At 40.3% G+C, this 24,015-nt stretch overlaps 1 protein-coding gene across 3 annotated transcripts in view; it reads left to right on the top strand.

Moving 5' to 3' along the window:
- Positions 1-24,015, top strand: part of plekhg4 (pleckstrin homology domain containing, family G (with RhoGef domain) member 4) — an 85,315-nt gene that overhangs the window by 25,832 nt on the left and 35,468 nt on the right. For all 3 annotated transcript variants that reach the window (XM_079810478.1, XM_079810477.1, XM_079810476.1), the window contains exons 2-7: positions 7,254-7,451; positions 11,013-15,222; positions 18,452-18,628; positions 18,714-18,837; positions 19,067-19,160; positions 23,316-23,402. In XM_079810478.1, coding sequence (XP_079666604.1) covers positions 11,250-15,222; positions 18,452-18,628; positions 18,714-18,837; positions 19,067-19,160; positions 23,316-23,402 — 4,455 coding nt within the window. In that variant the 5' untranslated portion in view covers positions 7,254-7,451; positions 11,013-11,249. The remainder of the gene's footprint in view (positions 1-7,253; positions 7,452-11,012; positions 15,223-18,451; positions 18,629-18,713; positions 18,838-19,066; positions 19,161-23,315; positions 23,403-24,015) is intronic.

Below are 24,015 nucleotides of genomic sequence, written 5' to 3'. Positions count from 1 at the left end.
CTGCACAACGCAGTTGTAGGGATTCAAAATTGAAGATAATTGAAGAGAATTAATTTGAATTTGTTCAGAATGGACAGTGTTTATAGTTCTCAAGCAGTCTTCTCCACGGCTGAATTGACCATGTCCTAGCCAGATTTAACATTTTTGTTGATCATTTTGTTTCTATTTCTGCAGCTTTTGTGGCTCCCCCCACAATAAAATATAATTGGTCCAATGTCCATATAACCATATATAATAAACACCAGATCTATTCTGATAGGCGCAGCATTTCATTTTTCCATTTGGACCGACAAATAGGTTATCGCTGGAAACTTACCTCCTTGTGTCTATTTAGGACACTATGTAAATGTTTTTTTTTTTTTGTTTTTTTTTTAAAGGGTTTGTTGATGCCTTTGAGGACTGTTTGAACAGTTATGACTTGTGTGATTTCCTGTGGAATGTCAGACAGCTCTCATTTTCTGCCTCACTCACTCCAGGAATGTGATGAACTCTGTTTTAGCACTTGGTTTCATTTTTTTTTCTGGTTTTCGTAACTTTTCTGGTGTTTTGTAACTCAATCTTAGTGATAATTCACTCAAAATGACACATTTGTCATCATTTACTCACCCTCATGGAGTCCAAACTTTTTCTTCTCTGGAACAGTACTTTTTTTCGTACAATGACAACCATTTGTTTGGACCATAAACTTTTGTGTTCCATTGAAGAAAGAAAATCAAATCACACAGGTTTGGAACAACGTGAGGGTGAGTAAATGACGATCAATGAAATGTAAATGATTTTCCATTATCGTTAATGCAAATGTTTTATAAACAAGCTATTAAGTATCATGCCAAAAAAATCAACCCTGTCAACAGTTATAAATGAAATGTTGCTGACAGCCACAGTTGAACATGGTTCCATATTTAGGCTCTAATCTCAGTCCTTTCCTGTTCTCTTAAGCAAAATTGTTTCTCTGGGGATCCATTTTGTTGGAAAATGTCTATCCAGGTACCATTTGTGTAGTGAGCTAGTGGATAAATATTTCCTGAATGTGTTTTTCTTCTAGTGAGCTATATTTGAGCACTGGAAGGTGTTCCAGGTTGATGCGACCTCTTCAGTGATCTGTGAGTGAGGTCAGCAGAATTGGACTGCCGTTTGTTATAGTAATTGGGAGGTGTCATGGTGCAACAGCTGCTTCACCTCTTCGGGAAGTCGATAGATGCTAAATATTCACATGTCCGAAACCTTATTCTTATCAGCCTGTTGACAGCGGAGCAGGGAAATGTTTATATTGGGGTTTGGAGGAGAGAACGAGAGGTTTAAATGCCTCTTTTGTGTTCATAATTCTCCATTGATGTACCGCCATCACATTGTGCCCTACCAGAGTTTCCACCCTCTCAACCTCTGTGCCACTCATGCACAATTGCCTGGTCACCTGATCAGCTGGGACAGGACAAACACTGGAAATGGAACTATTTGTTCACTCTTTTGGTTGGCTTACGCCTCTCTCTCTCTTTCTCTGTCACTCTTTTCTCTTTCACTGTGTCGCTCTAATGGACAGCTGGTTCATTCTGTCACTTGTGCTGGGGTGAAAGGTCAGGTCCCCAGTGCTCTGCCCTGCCATACGCTGTCTCTCAGAGTCTGTATGTGTGTTTTAGTGCCTGCGCACACAGATTTGATGCGTGTCTTATTACCTTACACATCTGTTAGAGCTCAGCTGCAGTTTTACCCAAACGCTCTTCAAAGAACAAGGTCTCTCTTATTCTTCTCATTTAAATTGACCCACATTTCTAATGGGTTATCATTATATTATCTCTCTAGTTATGTTATTCCGTGTTGGGTTTCAAGGGTTCTTCATCAGATGGCAGTTTTTAAGAACAAGTCTGAACATCTCACATTCCTATCGTCTATCCAACCACTAACCTATGCAGTACTTCCTTAGTGTATATAAGCAGAGTATGTATGTTGAAATGCACTTTAAAGTTTGATTGCAATCAGACTAAAGCAATAATTCATCTTTTAAAAATGTTCTAGTCTAACTTTAATCTCGCCAGTCAAGTTTTGTGAAGTCGGCCGCACAGATATAGATAATGTTGTTGTAGTTCGACTTCATCTAGCATGCAACTTAATCGAACTACAATTGGCCTAGGTGTTGTACTCTAAAAGACAGAGATTACGTGTGACGTGTATTTAGTTCTTAAATTAGTTAGCATTGTGTCATCTGTACTTGTACAGACAGATGAAGACTGTGACTACGCAAAAAGTGTAACTGCACATAAACATAGTTTGTGTTCCTCTACACTGCTTTTCAAACATATTTGTTCTGTCTTTTCCTTAAAATGTTGTCCTGTAAGAGTTAAACAGGCAACAGAGGGATTCCCTGTTCCCTGGAGACAGATGCAATTGATTTGATTACACCAGTAAGAGTGTGACCCATAGAGATGCTTAATTTAAGTAATCTAATATTGTCCAGCCAAAGGCCAAGCTGCCATCTTAAAAGGGGACAGGCTTGATTTAACAATGCTGTATACCATGCACTCTCATGTCATGATTATCATTAGTGAAAAGAGCCCATGCCGTAAATAACACTCTTCCCAACGACATCCCTAGACACAGACAGCTGCCATTATTAGATGGTTTGTCACATTTTGGGAAATGGTTCAATCCAGCATGTGTGCCAAGATTTGATATTATTTTCAACAAACAAAAAACAACATAAAGGAACTTTGAATTTTGGGGGTTTTCTGCACAGTCAAGCCACAGTCTTCATCTCTCTCTGTGCAATTGAATGTCGAAGGACAGCAACAATGTTTAATTTCATATTTGAAGGATTAAATGCACATCCCATGGCTTTTGGAGCAGGCGCACAACGCCAAGACAAGATGTAGTCTGATTAACATTTTGGCATGCTGGATGAAGCCAAGCTACAATCGCATAATCTAGGTCTGTTGGTTCAACTTCAAGACAACAGAATGATACAGTTTCAGTCTGACTAAACCGTTTGTGACATTTTAAAAAAGTTCAACAGAATTCTAACTTTTAAAGTGCATATAAATACGTAGAATGTTCACTTATTAAATATTTTAGCAAACAGTACTTTCAGCAGTCAATAAGAGTGTCTTAACCAGGCATGATGTGACAATTCCAACTACAAGCAATTCAGTCATGAACGTAGAACATGAAAATTGGGTGTCACAATCAACCACCATCAGAATAGTTCCTTTTCTTTTTGCGTTCTCTCGCAACACACTGCAGCTGATGAATGCAAACTAAGACCGCATACAGTACACTACTGTTAAAAAGTTTGGACCTTTTTTTTTTAAATTGGCTGTAATATTGTGCAAAACTATTACAATGTAAAATATCTGTTTTCTGTTTGAATATATTTTAAAAGGTAATTTATTCCTGTGATGTCACTGCTGAATTTTCAGCATCATTACTCAAGTCTTTAGTGTCACATGATCCGTCAGAAATTATTCTAATATGCTGATTTGGTGCTCAAGAGACATTTCTTCTTAAAATCAGTGTTGAAAACATTGAGCTGCTTAATATTTTTGTGGAAACCATGACACTTTTTTAAAAAGATGCTTTTGTGAATAGAAAGCTAAAAATAACAGCATTGAAATAGCTATAAAAAAATAAAAAACAATCATACTGATCCAAAACTTTTGAGTGGCAGTGTATTTTGAAACCCATTCCACTGAATTCAATTCAGGCCAAAATCGATGCAGAATATGCTAAATAACTTTCCTTCAGATTCTGCTCAGGCCTGTCTATGACTCCCAACCACAGACACTCAGAAAACCACATAATATCCCTCTGACAAAGTGTGGTACAAGTTCATGAGGCACAGTGTTTATCCTGTAGGCATGACTTTGAATCTTTGCAGAATGATACTATTGTAGACCCAAATCTCTCCAACTTGTCTCACTAATGCCTTAGAGAAAAGACCAAGATGAGTGATAAAAAGAGTGAGAGGGATGAGCGGCTTGTGTGGCCATTCAGATCTGGAGGAAATTAAGCCGTCTGCTGTAGACTAACAGTAAATCCCTCTCCCCTTTCAGACTGGGCCCTTCTAGGGTCTCCCATTCAGCTCACCGACACAGAGGAAAAGCTTAAGCTGCAGTTTCTTACCTTAAAAAGGTAAAAATGGAGAAGGAATTTGGGATATTTGACTTTCTCTGGGAAATGTTTGCTTTTACACTATTTGAGACAGGAAGTCTGCATTGATTCCTCTTCCTTCCTGGGTCAACACAGTACAGGCAGTCAGACTCATGACCGAGCATGAGTCATGACGAGTAGATGAAACCTACTCTAGTCAACATGCCGTGACACTGTTCGGCTCAGTTTAGCTGGAGTGATGGCTCTTGGGAAAATTATATTGCTTTTGCTTATGGTGATGGGTGGTGTGTGTTACTGTGCGGGTTTAAATGGGGGTCCTAATGATGTTATACATTATTCATTGGAGAGAGTCTGTAGGATTTTTGTGGGCCTCAAGAGAGCTTTTCCCCAAGCTCCAGAGCCTGCTCTTTGATGGATGCCTTCTTGGCACCTCGGTCAAAACTGTTTGAGAGGAAAACCCCTCTCTCTCCTGCTCTCAAGGCCATCCTGCTGCCAGATTTAAAAAAAAACTTTTTTTTTTTACTTTCGCTCATCTCAAAATCTCGATTGACATAATTGGTTGAAAGCTTCTTGGTTCTTGAGACACTACTCTCTTTTTATTTGCACATAGCTAAATCTAAAGACACATCACAAACCCATTTTCAGTGGTGAAACCTGGAGAGAGACTAGGTGGTTGTATGTGTTCTAACAGCTCCAAATATGGATCAATGTATGAGACCTGTGTAAAATAATCACACTTATCTGAGCTTCAAGATGCGAGTCAAAGAATGATCACACTTCCATACTTTGTGTGTTATTTCAGATGACCAAGATGTGTGTGCGGGAATCTCAGTTCCCAGGCTGACTGGGTTACAGCACTGATAACAGTATAGCACAGCACATTCGTCCTAAGTGAAGACACACACATACATTTAATTGGCTATATAAATAGAGACCTGTGGATCTCAACCTTTTCGACTCCAAGGCCCCCGTTTGTCTGTGACAATATTCAAAGGCCCTCCTTTCTAAGCTGATATGTACCTCTATGTACACTTTTGTTGTAATAAATGAACTCAAAAATAGGACAGTTTAGTGTCGTACATCTTTATTTTACTTTTTATCTTTTTATCATTTTATTTAAGATTATGTTAATATAACTACTTAACCTGCTTCTTCCCTTTAGTCTTCCCTTTATAATGAGAAAATTATTAATTGTCTTTGCTGGACTCTATCAGTCATTAACTTTTATGGATTCTTTAAACTTAAACTATGAGGACTGTGTTTGTACAATTGGTTTTGTGTATCGTGACTTTCAACATAAAGTGTAGTCGTTTTTCCCGTCAAGAATTTCAAGAAATGTAATTTCTAAATTTAAAATGTAAAAATGTAAACAAAATGTTACGATGAGTTTTTGTTGCTTTAGTCCGTTTCATTGTGTGTGTCCCAATCATCTCTTGATTCTTGTTGCTGGGTCCACATCCCCCTTTTGGAAACCTCTCTGGTACTTTGTTTTTTAGTAACTATTAGTGTTTTGTGTGCAAGAAGGTCTTTCTCAGTCCTCCTACATGACTTCTCTAATCTCTCATCCTCTCTTTAATGCTGGTGGAATTACAATATTTACCCACAGTGCACCTGTGCGTCTGCTTAGCTCGCAGGTGTGCCATGTTGTTTTTCAGTTTGTTCATTCCCATGTTCTTTATCTTTCTTTTTCTCAACATAAACACCTTCACTTTAACTCTGGCTCTGCTATAGTTCCCATATGTTATATATCGGTGCAATCTTACCCTAGATTACAGTTTCCAAAGTCTATGCACTGGTATCACACATAGACAAGTCTCTAAAGCAGTCTCTGAATGTCTCCTCCATCTCTCCTGGCTGACATGCCTCAGTCACTGTATATGCTAGACTGTACTTTTGATCTTTAGTAACCCGAGTAGTGTTGTGAGGTCATAAGTGGTGGTACTGTAAGTAGTACATCATGAGAAACTCGGTAGGGTACAGCTGCTTTCAGGGCAGTTGTGTGGTTTGGATGCCATTCGGCCAGTGAGTTTATTGATACTCTACTGGAAAAAGGATGATTGTGGAAATAAACAATTCAATAATGCTTTAATGTGTTTTATAGAGAACAAGAGAGGATAAGATAAGATAGGGCCACATGATAAAAGTTATTAGAAAAGTTATTTAAGTCAGACTGTGTGCTTTTATAAGAGACTTGATGGCTGTGAACAAGACAGATTCACTAGGTACGTCAAGTCCACACTGGTCATGGTGAGATTTCAGGTGAATTTACCTGCATGTTAGCCCAGCGAGCACTGACATGATTGTTGGAAGAGATGATCGTTAGAGATTGACGGTAGACTTTTATAGTGTTTGCAGTGAATGTAATCTTTATTTACAAAGAAATTCTTCAAAACTGATTAGGTTGAGCCCGCTTTATTTTTTCAAGAACGTCAGTGGTGCACGTGTGTGTTGCAGACGTGATATGACATGCAGTGTACAAGATGTATGGACAAAATGTACAAACATTTTCACCATCTCTTTACACAATTAATTAATGTGTAAAATAAATAAGCTCTATTGATTAAAAGATTAACAACAATTAACCAACCACTGATTAATAATTGTGAACATTATCCAAGCGCAACCTCAAAAGTGTGAACGGCAGAGGAAGAGATCATGCTTATGAAGACCATATAGACACAGTAAAGTTAGACTAGAGGCCTATTTCCTAAATTGTGGCTGGAGCGCCTGGTATTTTTAGCTGCATTTTGGTCGCTCCCTGCTCTGGCTTTAAGAGTCAGGTTTCACCGTCGGCCGCTGTTCTTCTCTGAACTTCTCAGAGTGAAAGGCTCTTGATGGAGACCACCAGGGACGCTGATCAGCTGCTTTCAGGACACGTGTGGACGCTGCAGAAAAAAAGGTCTGACTATTGACGGACAAGACCAGGCATGGGTGATTCACTTCCTAAGAGTGTGTCAGTCACTGTGTCTATGTAGGACTTAATACCATCTTGATGTTTTGATGGGCAGCATATTGTGTTTCAGGCAGTTAGGATGATCTGTAGCGTCTGAGGTCGTCTAGCATTCTCATTGTTTGTATTACTCTTTAGGAACAAAAAATGTAATTAAGAAGGTTTTAGTGCTTCCTCTAAGTGTTTGTATGTTTCTCTGCAGGACTCTGAATCTCTGGACAGCTGTATCCAGAGCACGCTCTCCGCTCTCTACCCTCCATTTGAAGCCACTGCGGCCACCGTGCTATGCCAGGTGTTAGACGTGGTCGAGACAACATACCGTGGGGACGGGCTGCGCTACATCATTGACTTCCTGGTGCCCGCTAAACACATTCTTCAGAGCATTCAACAAGATGCATGTGTGAGTCTTGAAGTTCCCATTCATTCATTCATTAGCTCTATTAGCTTTGACCACGCTGGCCGATAACCGATTAATCAACCGATAGTTTTTCAAATGGATATTGAATGAAAACAAACAGACATACATAACAACAAACAACAAACATAACACATAAAATAGTGAAAATAACTTTATTGATTTATTTATTATGAACTTTATTGAACTTTATTATTGATAATTCAGGTTATTTCCCGATGGTGAGGTAAAACATAGCCTAATCATTTGTGTATCTGACTCCGAGTATTCCATTTATTATGTATGTTGTGATATTAAATAAAATATTAAAAACTGAAGCATTTCAACATGTCACTCTAATAAAATTCATAGACATGCTTTCACATGCGTTCAACAGAATGACACATTTCCCTTTCATTCTTTCTTCTCTCTTACTCACTGCTTCGCTCATTCTGCCATTTACTTTCAGCTTAACATTTGCCGCCATATTTTGTTCAAGGTTTCTTTTATGGCCTCTCGTTGTGTTTTGTCATGTCCTCTTCCGTGTCATGTTTTGTTAGCTGAGCTCCCACTCATCGTTAGTCATTATGAGGGTGTACCCAGAACACATATACATGTGTATGTTAAAACAAAAGGCACGGCAAGCCTGTTGGCCTGAATGTTTGTGTTAGTGCTTCATGTTTTGGTTATTTGAGAAGAAGCCCCCAGAAGTCCTATCTGCGTTGCAGTGCTGGGATCCTTCCCAGCCAGATCAGCACAGATACGCACACTCACATGCTCTACACAGCTGTCCACACACACATGTTCTTTAGTCTCGACTTCAGCTGCTGGTTCCTTAGTTACAGTTTTCTTTGTGACACCCCCATAGGCTTCATGCACGGCATGCTTAACTCCGAGTGACAAGGAGAGACAGGAAATAAAGGGGAGATCGTGATCAGGAAATAAAAAGAGCTGGACTCAATCTCTCGTTGCCTAAAAGATCTGCTTAGACTAGATCAGGGGTGGGGAACTTTGATCCTGGAGGGCCACTCTCTTGCAGAGTTTAGCTCCAGCCCTAATCAAACACACCTGAAGCTAAACAAGGTCTTCAGGATTACTAAAGTTACAGGCAGGTGAGTGTTTTTTTTTTCAGGGTTGGAGCTAAACTCTGCAAGAGAGTGGCCCTCCAGCATCAACGTTCCCCACCCCTGGACTTGATGAATGTACTGGCTAATTTATGTACACATGCTGGAATAATCGAACAACAGTATGTGTGTGTGTGTGTGTGTGTGTGTGTGTGTGTGTGTGTGTGTGTGTGTGTGTGTGTGTGTGTGTGTGTGTGTAGTCGAGCTACAGTTGTAGCTCATCTAGGTCTTTTAGTCCGACTTCACAAAAATTAGACTTGACTATGATTTCGGTGGGTGATGATGTCTTTATATGACACTTTAAAAAGGCGGTTTTAGTCTGATTGAATCAAACATTTAAAGTGCATGTAAACGCACTTTATGACTCTTGATGTTTCTGACAACAGAGAGACCTCACAATTATTCATCATCTCTGCTCTGCACGCTCACACAAATAAATATCGGTGGCATTTCATGAATCAAAGCCAGCACCAATGGAGAAGACCGGGTCTTTTTTCAGTGTGCACCTGAAAAAAAGTCCCTTTAACAGGACCCCTACCAGTTAATTTATACCCCCTTTTAGTGTTTTGGTTTTTGTAGTTTGTGTGTGTGTGTCAATATGTGCATTTATTCCCTTGTGAACCCTGTGGGAACAGCGGCTACTCTGTGCACCTGGGGTCAGTGGAGTATCTCCAGGTCTGTCTCTTCCTCCGTGTAGGTGGGGGCTGCAGCTTGAAGGTGAATGAGAATATAATAATGGGAAACAGAAGCTTAAACTGAGAGTTCTGAGAATAAAAAGCCCTTTCAACCCACCCCCCCACCCTCCACTCCTACCCTCGGCGCAAGGACATCCAACCCTCCTTCCTCCCTTGCCCTGCTCTTCCTTTCAAAGGAAACCGGTCATTTTCAGCCGACCGTAGTCAACTTGAGCAGAATATTCATCGCTGGTATATCCGAAAGCACATTTGCATCGGGTTACACAGAGCCGGTCAATACAATACAGTCTGTGACATGACTGTCAAGGCATATAGGAAGAAACTCTGAACTGTGGAGTTGTTTCAGGACTCCAAGGCTATTTTGTCATTCTTTAGTGTCCCAGTACACTTCCTTTGTAGAATTCATTCAAATGAATGAAACGGGGTACAGAGTGACTGCAGGGCCTTCTGTCTAAAATTAAATTACAATAAAAAAGGGGCTTATTGTCCAAACTGTCTCAGTGAATCATCTAGAAGCATTCAGATTCAACAAGAAAGAGTCTTTTATAAGCCCTGCCGACTTTAAGTCCCTGTGATCTTATATATCTGTATTATTCACTGTTGCGTTAATTAAAAACTTTTAAAAAACATAGTGAAAGTGGCAGAAGGATGACATTATTGTTTTTATGAAACTGCAAACTGCAAAAAAACACTAAGCCATTTTGATCAGTACATTACCTGTACATTACTCGTAGAAATAAGGCTCTCGACTTAAGTTATGGATCCATACGTGGGGCATACAGATCCGCTGCTTATTAAATTAATACATATGTGTGTGCCTGTATAAATGTGGTGTGTGGCTTGTCTGGCTATCACCAGACCAAGCTCAATTTAAGATTGAACATTGGTCTGGGGAGTCTGCTAGATATTTTCTACTGCAAAAGAGGCGTGATAAACGAGCATAATTCAAATGACTCTGTACGCAATTGTATAGTCCTTCAACCAATCAGACCACAAGAGGCGTGATCAACGGGCAACGACCGATAGCTTCTCTATCCTTCATCATGTTAAACCCGCCAATAGCGCGCCAGGTGGATAAGCCAGTCTGTGATTGGTTCCTGCAAAAGTGTAACAGAAGCTGTAGAAATGAATGTACAGGTTTCCAGACTTTGACGAGCGACACCAGTGAAGGACGAGAGAGGACCATGCCTGGAATTTACGTTGTGTTTTGTTTATGTTTTGTTATGTGTGTACACGACAGTCGTCTGTCAGGGGCTGCCGCTTTTACTTTCAGTTTGTTTGTTTAAAGTCTTTTAAACGTCCGCCGGTTCCCACCTCCTTCTTCCCTGAACAAAGAACTGTGTTACACTAAATTTCCTAATGTATGAATAAACTGAACTGAAACTGAGAAAAGATGTTATGATGCTCTGAGACGATATTAATTTTCTTATCATCTAGAGGAAAAATGCCAAACTAACCAGTTATCTCACTCTGGAAAACATGAATAGCCAATTTGTTTTATCTTCATGTTTTAAAGTCCTGAAAATGATATGTGCCAAATATAATAATTTAGCTGGATGACCCATTGAAAGATTCCTGCCTCTTGCGCTCTGTTTTGCTAGATTTTATAGCAGTATATTGAAATTAGGAATGCATTTCTTTCTGAGGAACTGAATTGTGTCCATTGAGTCTTTCTATGTAACTGACAACAGTTCAATTAACATTGATTGATTGCCTGACTGATTGTTCCCTCTCTCCTCTCTCTACAGTTCCCATACTGTGGTTTCCTTTTTCGTCATGAAGGCTGGCCACTGTGTGTTCATGAGAAGGTCATAATCCAGCTCTCCTCTTTGGACTGGCGTGTGTTACGGCCCAGCGACTTCTACTTGCAGGTGACGCCAAAACCCAAAAGCCCCCCACGCATCACTGTGAAGTGTTTGGCAGTTAGCGGGCAGCATGTGGAGGAGTTTAACGTACCAGAGCTAGCATACACCTCTCTATTTACCATGGACTGGCTGGAATCCATCAACCGAGAGAGGAGTGTGGTCAGAAGAGCCGCCCTGGAACACTGTCTTTTATCAGCAGATAATGACATTTTTAGGGTACCATGGGAGGATATTGTTCACCCAGAGTTCATCAGCAGACCCTCCAAAGTTACAGAACAAGGCGGAAGTAGAGGAATGGCAAAGGAAGTTGCGGACAGAGAGGGGAGGGACTCCAATGTAGATCAAGAAGACAACGCTAAGGATATTCAATGTAGGATTTTTATTGACACTTCCACGGACCAGTCCGCGGAGATGGACTGTCAGAGCAAGGGGGTTAAGCTCCTCCCTGCTCTCAGTGAGATCAATAAAGATAGCAGTGAGCGGAGCTCATGCAGCACTGCGGAGGATTCAGAGGGAGAGTATGTGGAGCTAGCCGATATCTCCTTACCACGCTTTTCCCCACAGAAGGGCTCTCTCACTCAAGCCATTAGTATGAACTACAGAAATCTACATAAACCGCAAACTTCTGGTTTCACTCAGCCTAAAGCCAAGTCAGAGGAGAGTATTTTGAAGAATGGTGCATGCTCACAGAGCATGGTGTGTGCCATGCTGATTGAGGAAAACCTGAGTGATACCTACCAATCTGTGATCTTAACCCCCACTGCTCTTGCAGAGGCAGAGCATCCGCTCCAGCAGGTGGACGGGTCTAAGCCCACATCTGCAGCAGGTACAGCCTCCTGTGATAGTGTGTCTGAGCATGAGTCTGAGAGAGAGTTGTCCGACTGTGATACTGCTCCACTATCTGAAATGCCAACACAAACAGACAGTAAACCAGTCATCACATCACAACTAGACAACAGTATCATCAGCACATTACAACCAGACAGCAAACTAGACAGCACATCACAACTAGTCAGTGAGCCAATCAAGACATCACAACTAGACATTGAACCAGTAAGCATATCTCAACCAGAACATAAACCACTATGCATATCTCAACTTGACAGCAAACTAGTCAGCACATCACAACCAGACAGCAAGCCAGTCGGCCCGTCACAGCTAGTCAATGAGCCACTCAAAACACCACAACCAGAAGTTGAACCAGTAAGCATATATCAGGTAGACAGTAATTTAGCCAGCACATCACAACCAGACTGCAAACCAGTCCACATAACTCACCTAGACAACGAACTAGTCAGCACATTACAACTAGACAGCAAACTAGACAGCACATCAGAACTAGTCAGTGAGCCAATCAAGACATCACAACCAGACATTGAACCAGTAAGCATACCTCAACCAGAACATAAACCACTATGCATATCTCAACTTGACAGCAAACTAGTCAGCACATCACAACCAGACAGCAAACCAGTCGGCCCGTCACAGGTAGTCAATGAGCCACTCAAAACATCACAACCAGAAGTTGAGCCAGTAAGCAAATGTCAGCTAGACAGTAATTTAGTCAGCACATCACAACCAGACAGCAAACCAGTCGCCATGTCACAGCTAGTTAATGAGCCACTCAAAACATCACAACCAGAAGTTGAACCATTAAGCATATGTAAGCTAGACAGTAATTTCGCCAGCACATTACAACCAGTCAGTACAACTCAGCTAGACAATAAACTAGTCAGCACATCACAACCAGACATCAAACCAGTCGGCCCGTCACAGCTAGTTAATGAGCCACTCAAAACATCACAACCAGAAGTTGAACCAGTAAGCATATGTCAGCTAGACAGTAATTTAGCCAGCACATCACAACCAGACCACACAACTCAGCTAGACAACAAACTAGTCAGCACATCACAACCAGACAGCAAACCAGTCGGCCCGTCACAGCTAGTTAATGAGCCACTCAAAACATCACAACCAGAAGTTGAACCAGTAAACATATGTCAGCTAGACAGTAATTTTGCCAGCACATCACAACCAGACCACACAACTCAGCTAGACAACAAACTAGTCAGCACATCACAACCAGACAGCAAACCAGTCGGCCCGTCACAGCTAGTTAATGAGCCACTCAAAACATCACAACCAGAAGTTGAGCCAGTAAGCAAATGTCAGCTAGACAGTAATTTAGTCAGCACATCACAACCAGACAGCAAACCAGTCGCCATGTCACAGCTAGTTAATGAGCCACTCAAAACATCACAACCAGAAGTTGAACCATTAAGCATATGTAAGCTAGACAGTAATTTCGCCAGCACATTACAACCAGTCAGTACAACTCAGCTAGACAATAAACTAGTCAGCACATCACAACCAGACATCAAACCAGTCGGCCCGTCACAGCTAGTTAATGAGCCACTCAAAACATCACAACCAGAAGTTGAACCAGTAAGCATATGTCAGCTAGACAGTAATTTAGCCAGCACATCACAACCAGACCACACAACTCAGCTAGACAACAAACTAGTCAGCACATCACAACCAGACAGCAAACCAGTCGGCCCGTCACAGCTAGTTAATGAGTCACTCAAAACATCACAACCAGAAGTTGAACCATTAAGCATATGTCAGCTAGACAGTAATTTTGCCAGCACATCACAACCAGACCACACAACTCAGCTAGACAACAAACTAGTCAGCACATCACAACCAGACAGCATGTCGCTACTAGTTAATGAGCCACTCAAAACATCACAACCAGAATTTGAACCAGTAAGCACATCACAACCAGATAACCAACCATTCAACACATCACAACTAGAATGTGAACTAGTTAGCATATCTCCACCAGACAGTAAACCACTCAACACATCACATCTATACGAAATGCCACTAAGAATATCACAACCAGACAGCAAAACAGTCGACATGGAGCAACCAGACAGCGAAGTAACTAGTACTTCACTACCAGAGAATGAAATTTTATCAGGTAATTTAGAGAGTGAAAACTCAGAACAAGTTTCTCTGGATAATATTGAACTCTTTGTGTCTGATCCTACTGCAAAAGCAGAAGTTGGATCTGAGCAGGTGAGAGGTGATTGTGGCCTGGAAGGCAGTTGTGATCTGCAGAACAGTGGAGAGTCGGTCTCTGAGCCTCTTGCTATCAGTGTGTCTTTACAGAAACAGACTGAGCAAGCAGATCACAGCCCATGTCAGATACACACTCACATCCATACACCACCTGAGAAAGTGCATGATCTTACTGCTGTAAAAGAGGACCACAAGACATTTGGTAAAAGTAGCCATGGCAAGAATGAATCTGATGGTGATTATAGTCCCAGTGCAGAGGAAGAAGGTGGGCCTGTTTCGGCTGCTCTGCAAAGCAAACAGGTAGCCTTGGCCTCTGTCACCACAGCGCCTGGGGAGGATCTGGTTACGCTCATTTCACAGGCTCAGGTGAGGACAGAATCCTCTGAGGAGAGAAACAACGAGACAGAGCTGGAGCTTCAGACGAAGGAAGAACGTGCAGAAAGAGAAGTAGCGGGAAAGTCGCCTTGTAAGGAGGCAAAAACAGTAGAAAAGAAAAGCATTAGAGTGTTGGAAAGCAAGACGGAGAATGAATTAGAAGCAGTTTGTAGGGCAGAGGAAGTTGAGACTGCTCAAACTGGTCTAGTAGATACCACGCCCAAGTCTGACTCCGATGTTCAAGTTCAGGAGGAGGGCAGCTTCTCTGTAGGAACAGATGAGAAGAAACAAACCAATGTTAAAGAGCATGGGGTGGAGAAAGAGCAGACCAAAGCCAATACTGCGAGTGAGCAGGAGGCCATAGTGACCAGCTGTTGTGAAAGTAGAGTCCAGTCAGCATGCACTCAAGTCCTAGATCTAGCCTCAGATGTGCCAAACACAAATGGACATATCCACACTCAGGACACACCTACCACCGAACGAGAAGGGCAAAAAACAAAGGAGCTGGAGAGAAGGGGGATAAATGAGGAGAAGCAAGAGGATGAGGTTACTTCCTCTGTGAATGGCTCTCCAGCAGAGCATCAGCAGCAAGCGGACATGGAGTCCCATTACCATCAGGAGGAAGAGCAAGGTAGAGTCATCATTGAAAAGTCCATCCCGCTCACCTTTACTTTATCCACATGCCTTCTTTCGTTTTCAACTCCTCCCACTTTCCCTAACATTTTTAGTTTTCCATCCCAGTTTCTTCATCTTAACAGATGCATCTAAGCTCTGACCTGTTTCAGATATGTCTAAAGACTTCTTTCACTGCATCAGCTGATGAAGAAGGACCTACTTCTCTTCCTTCTCCTCTTCTTTATTCACTCCATTCAGTTTCATCCTCTTCCTCACGTTTTTATCACTTTTATAACTATATTTTAATTCTGTTCATTTATAATCCCCTCTATTTTTCACTTTTAGTGGTGTTTCATGTATGATTTTTGTTCTACTTGCAGCAGTTGTTCACTATAGTAAGTCATTTTTTTCATCATTCATTCATTGCCGTGTCCACCTAGTATATTTACTCTAGATTAGCTGAGTAGCTCTGGCGTTTCGACATTCAGGCCTCTGACAAGTTACAAATGGCCCATGCTATGACCTGATAGAGTTGCTTTTCTCTTCAGGCTGAAAGAAAAGCGTGGGAGGTTTTACTTAGACTGGGTGCTTTACAAGGACTCGCTTCGTAGCAGGTCATATTCCGGCCTCTAGACAGTTTGTTTTCAAATTTAGACACGCATTAATTCCACTGAACACCGTCCAAGATAGACAGCGTTTCACATCTGAACTGCTAAAGGAAACAGCTAAAGAGAAGCCTGGGTCATGTGCAGGATTTCTGCTTTGTGTACTTTAGTAACTCAATCCTGCTTTTGTTTAGATTAAACTATTTTAGGACATTTGTTGCAGTGAGTAAAGCTGATATCAGATGAAGTGTATTTTGTGTGTGACCAGGAGCTGCTTGTCTGCACATTTATACTGATTTTTTTTTTCTTTTTTTTTCTAAAAGTTATTTTGAAAAATCATCCGCCATATATTTTTTTTAGCTCTCCATATCATAGGTTTCTGAACAGATTGCTGTCAGTGTCCCACCTCCTCTTCTTCTTCATCCAGAGGATTTGGTTTCTTTGGATGTGCTCACCTGGCTCAGGTGTGGTGCAGGTGTGAAGAAAGATATATGAGATGAGGTGATGTGGGTGGGCCTGAACGCAATCCCTGCTGTGGGACCTCTGAAATTGCAGGGGGTAAGCAGAGGGGGATGTTTAAGTGTGGAGTGTTCGGGGGTTATAGATGGAGTGTTTAAGTAATGGAGAACGGGTGGGGGTGCACTGCTTTGAAGATAGGAACAGCAGAAAGAAGAAATGATGGTGTGTTTGTTGTGGTAGTTTGACCATGATAGATTTGATTCTTTCTCTCTTAGTGGGTGGTTCACAAAACCCTAAACATTTTTGAGTTTCAGTACTACAATGCTACTATGGCTATTACCTCTATACATGCTAAAAGTAAGCTTATCTGCTTATCTGCATTTATTCTTTTCATAATTTTTCCATTTTTCAGAGGATTTCAGGTGTTTGCACTACTCTTAATCCACTGTTTTTAAGTGAATAAGATTCAGTCTGCTCTTCGGTTTTGTAAAGACTAAAAATTAAAATGTAAAACCTCAAATCTTCAGTGTCAGCAGTTTGCTGGGTGTATTTTTAGTTTTGAAAGGAAAATTACCTTTGGACAATGCTTCTCTAAGATCTATAAAACCTCTTGAAAAGCAGTAGAGACTTTGATGAGAATACAGTCTGTGAAAGAGAGAGCTGATGAGCTGGGCAGATGGCAGACTAAAGACTAGATGCTAGTATGGTTAAGCACAGTACAGTTTCTACAAGTGAGCAACATTTGATTTGTGACTGATTGGCCAGACCATTGCATTTACCAATGTATGATCTTTACAACAGACACACATAAAGTATATAGACACATTAATAGGACAGCACATAATCACATTCATTATATCACAATAAAAATAATACATTTGTCAGCTGTATGGAAATATATTCAGTTTAAATAGCACGTTTTAGAGCCGTCCCTAATGGTCTAACTATTCAAGGTCCGCAGCTACATCAGAAAGAAAAGAAAATCAGATGCAAATGCATGAACTCTGAAAGGTATGGCCCAGAATGAACTCCAGACTGTGGCAAGAGAGTGTGAAGCCAAGACCCTCTTTGTTCTGCCCTGTCTGGGGTAGCACTCAGTTCCTCGGGCGGCTCAAATGGTCTACGTCCTCAATGTGAGCATTCTCTGGCGAGGAGGATGTAAGCAAAGGGAAAAAAGGGGTAAAAAGCCTATTTTTTCCCCCCTTATTTGTCGATTTTGAGTAGCTTTTATCTAACTGAAGTAGAACATTCCATTATGTTTATATTTCTTTCCTCAGAAGCTAACTTCTGCTGTTCCAGCTCAAATCCCTTCTGAAATACAGTATAGCAGTCTCAGCCAGATTATGCTTCAGAGCAATTTATACGTGTTTTCCTTGTCCTTGTGCAAGCTGTTTTACGAGTCCTGGAACTCCCAGGACTCTATCTCATCTGTTTTTGATCTCAGTATCTATTTTCTGCACAGCAGCAGCAGTGCGTGGCAGTGCAGTGATGCAAAACTTTTGTTTTATGACTGTCGGAAGCTGATCTCCGGTTATCTCTGAGCCCTATCATGCTGTCAGGTAAATGGGGCACAGATCCAAGCCGCCCTATGGATCGACGCACAGGATGATACCTGGAATGCTTTAAATTTAGCTAGGAGAGTGTGTTTGTTTGATTTGAGGGCTGAGCTGCATGATGGTACAGATTGGGCAAATGCTTATGCTCCATTCAACCGTTTCTACTAGGGGATTCAGAGAATGTGGGTCTACTGGCTTTAAGAAATCTGTCATGTGAAAAATCCTCAGTGTCTTCAGAGTCTGAATAGCTTTGTGTTTCATGACCCAGAGATTTAGCTTCTTTTTTTTTTAGGTTTAGAGCCAAATGTAGTTATCAGTCAGCCATCTGTAGGCTATGCCGATTATCTTCAGTGAGTAAGAATCTCAGTGAAATCCAATTTTGTTACTGAGTGATCAAACATTGCAGTAAACACTAACTCGCACTGATCATATCAAAGTTATCTGAACTTACTAAAGACTGAAGCTATGCATTATTGTCTTTAATGATAAGAAAGATTGTAGACAGACTGGTCAGTGTTGTAAACTGACTTCCAATGGGTTTCTTTGTTCATTTGTTTTCTTTGTTTGTGTGTGTGTGCCAGTGGTGTTTGTGTTTATATAACTCCAACTGATTTGCATATTCCAGCATCCAGGCAGGAAGTAGACAGCATTGTTTGCCACCTGTCTGCTAAAACCCAGAGTGAAGACCCCTCAGCAGTTGCTCCACCACTGCCGCCCATCTCCCAGAGGACCCAGCCTGTCCAGAGTGAGGCCTATGACATCAATCCTGTTGTCCTGAGCTCAGGAGTGCTCAGCCTGCCTGGTGAGGGCCTGCTTTTAATGTCATTAATATGGTCCTGCCATCATCAATATGATCCATAAGCTCATCTTTTAAAACTAATTTTTAGGAACAAGAGATAAATCAGGCCATGCCCTTGTGACCGTGACAATGAGAAACACTATCTGGTTGAATCCAAACTGCAACAGTGGAGAGCTGGTGCGGATTATGGTCTACTTCTTCAGTACACTCAGGTACACACATTGCCGTTTAAAAGTTTGGAGTCAATACGATTTGTAAATGTTTTTAACAGAAGTCTCTTATGCCCACCAAGGCTGCATATAAAAATACAGAAAGAAACTGTAATATTGTTAAATATTATTTGAATCATTAGAAAATTGTTTTAATCTAGAACAATAAACCATTGAATGTTATTTATTTAAATTTTTTTCATCAAACACATGACTTTGATCTGACTTTCAGGAAGGAAGTTAGTGCTTTGGGACTGACTGTCCTGGTGGATGCCCGCAGGTGTTCTCCTGTCCCCGCCCTCTTTAAAGCCTTTAACATCCTCCAGGTAAGAACACCCTGACAATATGATTTGTAATAACACGCATATACAGTTTACCATTTGTTAATATCCTCTAGAGAATCCTACAGAGACAGAACTGTCACATACAGTTCACATCCTCAAGGCGTTTCCTTTCTCATACTTTCTTCAAAACGAAATGGAATGCAAACTTGCCATAAATCTTGATATTTAAATCTAACTTCCAACCAGACATCTGCTACTGAGGAATTCAGAAGAGCTTTCTAAACTAAACCTCAAAGTAAACCTTTGAGAAGAGTTTCCACCAACGCAATAAGTCATTATTGGCTAAACAAGGCAAATAAAAGCAGCACATCATAAATATGATTTCCCAGCTGTGGAAATAAATAGTTGCATTCATACACAATTACACAATAGGACATGCCACATGAGATTAGGAGAGAGGGAGATGGCTCCTGGCTGGTTTTCCTTTCATCATCTGGGATTGGTTATTTTGCAGAATGCATCAATTTCTGACACGAAGACTCTTGATTCTTCCTTGTTAGTAGTTATTTACTTAGCCTGACCAAGCACAGTACAGAAACTGCCCTTTTAAGAGTGTTGAATTATATTTTATTATCTGTTGATTCTGTAGTACTTATTATGTTGGATTTGAGTGCGGCCTTTGATACGGTCGATCATGATATTCTTATTTCTCGTCTTGAACATTGTGCGGGTATTCAAGGTCATGCATTGAACTGGCTCAAATCTTTTTCTGTCTATATAAATGGATGTTTATCCTCGAAATCACGATTGACCTGCGGGTTCCCCAAGGATCTATCCTTGCCCCCATTTTGTTTTCTTTGTATATGCTCCCTTTGGGTTACATTTTTAGAAAACACAGAGTATTATTTCATTGTTATGCAGATGACACTCAGATAAATGTGCCCATTAAACATAATGACAATTCTGGTCTATGTGCTTTAACTGCTTGTTTGTCAGACATTAAGGGATGGTGGTCCAATAATTTTTTTTATCTCAACTAGAGTAAGACTAAGGCAATTGTTTTTGGACCATTAGCTGTCTCTGGCAGCTTAAATCAAGCAGTTTAGCTGCTTATGTAAAGCCATCTGTTAAAAACCTGGGTGTCGTCGTTGACTCTGACCTGTCATTTGATAAGCAGGTTAATGCAGTAGTCGAATCGTGCTTTTTCCAGCTGCAACTACTAGCTAAAGTTAAAACGTTTTAACTCCTGCTGAGTTTGAGAGACTAATTCAGAAAATTTATATTTTCTCGTTTAGACTTCTGTAATTCAATATATATAGGTATTAGTCAGTCCTATATTAACCACTTCCAAAATGCGGCTGCGAGACTTCTCACAGGCATACGTAAATATGAGCACATTACCCCCGTCTTACTCTCCCTGCATTGGTTGCCTGTGTGCTTTAAAATAGAGGTTAAGATTTTACTTTTTGTTTTTAAGGTTTTAAATGGGCTGGCACCTTCCTATCTGTCTGAACTGGTGACTATTAACATATCTGCTAGATGTTTAAGGTCATCAAATCAAAAGCGATTGAAGGTTCCTAGTCAAAATGAGCTTGTTTTTTCTGTATGTAATATGTATTTGTATGTCATTTTTATTGTCTTGTCTGTTGTTTCTTATGTTGTTTTTACAACTTTTTTTGTACAGCACAATGATCAGCGACTGTTGTTTTATTGTGCTATAATAAATAAATAAACTAAATAAACTGACCACGGTGGCAGTAGAGAACACCATCATATCTTTTCAGATTTCATTCTTCATACATTTACTTTTAGTAGATGGCTTATCTTATCTGTGTCGCCTTACACTGTAGAAGAATCACCTCAGCAGTCATTTACATGAGTGATGTGAGGAAGCCAGTAAGTAATGCCTCAGAGATACTGCAGGAACATGATCCCTGAGCACATTTAATGGAAGTGACTCCAGACTGAGTTTGTGCTGTGGACCTTAATGCAGATTAATGCTGCTTTCTTCTTCTGCCAGAAACCTGCCTTACTCTGACAGACTGAGGATGTGCCAATGCTGACTTCACCATTTAAACATCATGAGTCAGATAGAGATAAACATGAGCAATATAAGAGTAAAATTAATGAATGTTTTTAATGACAATGTTGTTTTGAGTAGCACACGGTCTCTGTGAGAGGTTTTCATTGTCTTTGTGTACTCCTCTGAGCTTTAAAACAGCTGCATAAATCCCCATTAGGCTCTCCCTTAGTTTATTTTTTCTTTGATCTTCCATCTGTATCTCTAATCCATGATGGACAGCATACAAGTGCTTTCGTGTGGAAAAGGTGGATTTACTGAAAGTATAGGAGATTCTTGATGATGTACTGCTAAACTATGTGAATGTCACGTGTTTGAATGCCCTTCAGTGTATTCAGGGTCAGTGCTAACACTGACAGATGAGGTCTGTCTGAATGAATGCAGTAGCTTAGTGACCGGTCCTTAGTTAACAGCCGCAGGCTCTCCTACCTCCACTGATACTATCATCACATTATAGATGTCCTTTTGAGCTGACCATTGCACTTTTCCCTCAGGCCTCTGTATTCAAATAAATAAGTTTGAACCATGGCCAACCAAGGAATTGATTTTCTTTTACCTCATAAACTGATTCAACAACAATATAGTAATAACTTGGATAATACACCATTTTAATTCATTTCAGGATGGAAGTCTTGTAAAGAAAACCTTTGTCATTTCACCTGGTTTACAATATCATTCAAAAGTTTGGGGCCAGTAAGATAAAAAAAAAAAGTTCCTGGTCTTTTATGCTCAGCAAGGCTGCATTTATTTGTTCATGCAGTAAAAACAGTAATGTGGTGAAATATTATTATAATTTAAATAATGTTCTTCAATTTAATTGAATCTGTTCCCGTTGCCATAAAAGCTGAATTTTCAGCAGCCATTACTTGTTACTTATATTAGCCATTACTATCACTTTTGATCAATTTAATGCATCTTTGCTGAATAGAAGTATGTAAAAAATCTTACTTTTGAACAGAGTTGTTGGAATTGTGATGTGACAGGTTTGAGTTTAGTTTATCAGTCTAATAGAGATGTAAAATATTCTGTTGTCTTTCAGGCTTTTGTCTACTTCAAACAATCCACGCATTAATCATTCCTTCTCATCAGCCCCCACATGACAGGAGAAAACTGAAAACCTGAGCCAATCTCACCATATATTCATGATTTTAATACACTCAAAATGCAAGTGAAAAATAAAACTTCAGAGTTTCATTAAATAGGCAATAAATATCAGCAGTAAATATGTCTCAGCCCTGAAGAGTTTGTTGATGTTTCTGGAACATTCCTCAGTAAATATGCTATTGTTTCATTCCAGCAGAGATTTTATTTTCCTTCTGTTCTGATGTGGCTATGATGGCAGGATAATGTGTGCATGATCAGTATGCATGATGACATTCAAGGAAGCTTTCGAAAGGCATAATAGACTTCTCTGGTCTGTTTTTTCACAGTGTTGTTTTTCTGCTCTTTTGTTATGGGACATACTCTGTCTCTGACAGAAGGCTTTTATTGTGGTTCTTGGGGCACATGACAGAAAAGTGTCTTCTAGGTTATGTAACCTTTAAAAACTTTTGTTAAATGATGTAAATGCATAGTTAAATGAAGCCTTAAATGAAGATTCACCCCGTCTATTTTCTAAATGTTATTGGTCTTATTGTGAAAGATTCATCCAGACACATTTTTACCTCGTAATTCTTAATCATAATGTCATAACTCACATTTATGGTAAAATGACATGGCTTGAAATGGCTTCTCTCTCGTGTGCAAGCTCACATTCAGATCTATATCCAATATCCAATCAACAGCCAATGGATAAAATAAATTCCCCTTCCTACATTTTATTTTTCGATAATCTGTTACACTTGGATATACATCAAAATAAGGAAGGAAAATCGCTACTGTCACTACTTCTGTTTCTAGGGGATTTAGGGGATTATTCCAATAGTACAAATACAAGCTGTATTGACAACATCTATAGCAATATCTTTAAAAGTATGTTTTAATCCAGTAATTATATTTACTTCGTTATAGTAATCATAAATAGCTATAAAATAATTGTATTGGTCAATAGGACTAGGAGTGAAATGTGTGTGATTCTTGGTGCTGCCTGAGATTTATAGTCTATTCAATCTCTGCAGGAAGCCATGCCGGGATGCATCCATACAGTACTGCTGCTGGCCGACAGAGATTTGGCTCTACGCATGGAGAAAACCTCTTCTGTACAGGTAACTCACAAACATTACCCATCACCTGTAACTGGCCATGACTTTACAGCCATGGTATCACTCAAACAATAACTGCATGGTGTGCCACATGTGGTATTGTAGCTTGTGACTTGCATTTAATGAGGGCAGGAAGGATAAAAAACAAACGTAAATCCATAGTTTACTCTATAGAAGAGGAAATGGCGGTCGGTTTTGACCTTTAGGTTATGGAGACTAATGTCAGTTTACTAAAGGTTTCTAGTTAGTGTTAAAGGAAATCCTCTAACACCTTTATTGAAATAAACAGCATCCCCAACAGTGACAAGATTCTGGCTTTCACCTAGTTACTCTGCACTCTTTTAGAAATGGATGGCTATTTTAAAACACAAGTGTCTGTACTGAGACGCCGCTTGTGCCTGACACAAGTCAGACTACCAGAGATAGACTCTTGTAGCTACGTAGGACAGTGCTTCAGTTGAGAATTTCACAACAGCTGTACTGATAATGTAGCCTAGACATCTATCTAAGCTATTAGAATAGTTGAAGTGTTTATGATGGCACTACAATACATATTTGCCCCCTTTAATGCAGAAGCTAAGACCTGACGACTGTTGTGTTGTGTTCTTTTTGCATC

Source organism: Gobio gobio (assembly GCF_949357685.1).
Source record: "Gobio gobio genome assembly, chromosome: 2".
Classification (NCBI taxonomy): Eukaryota; Metazoa; Chordata; class Actinopteri; order Cypriniformes; family Gobionidae; genus Gobio; species Gobio gobio.
This window is presented reverse-complemented; position numbering and strand designations above follow the sequence as displayed.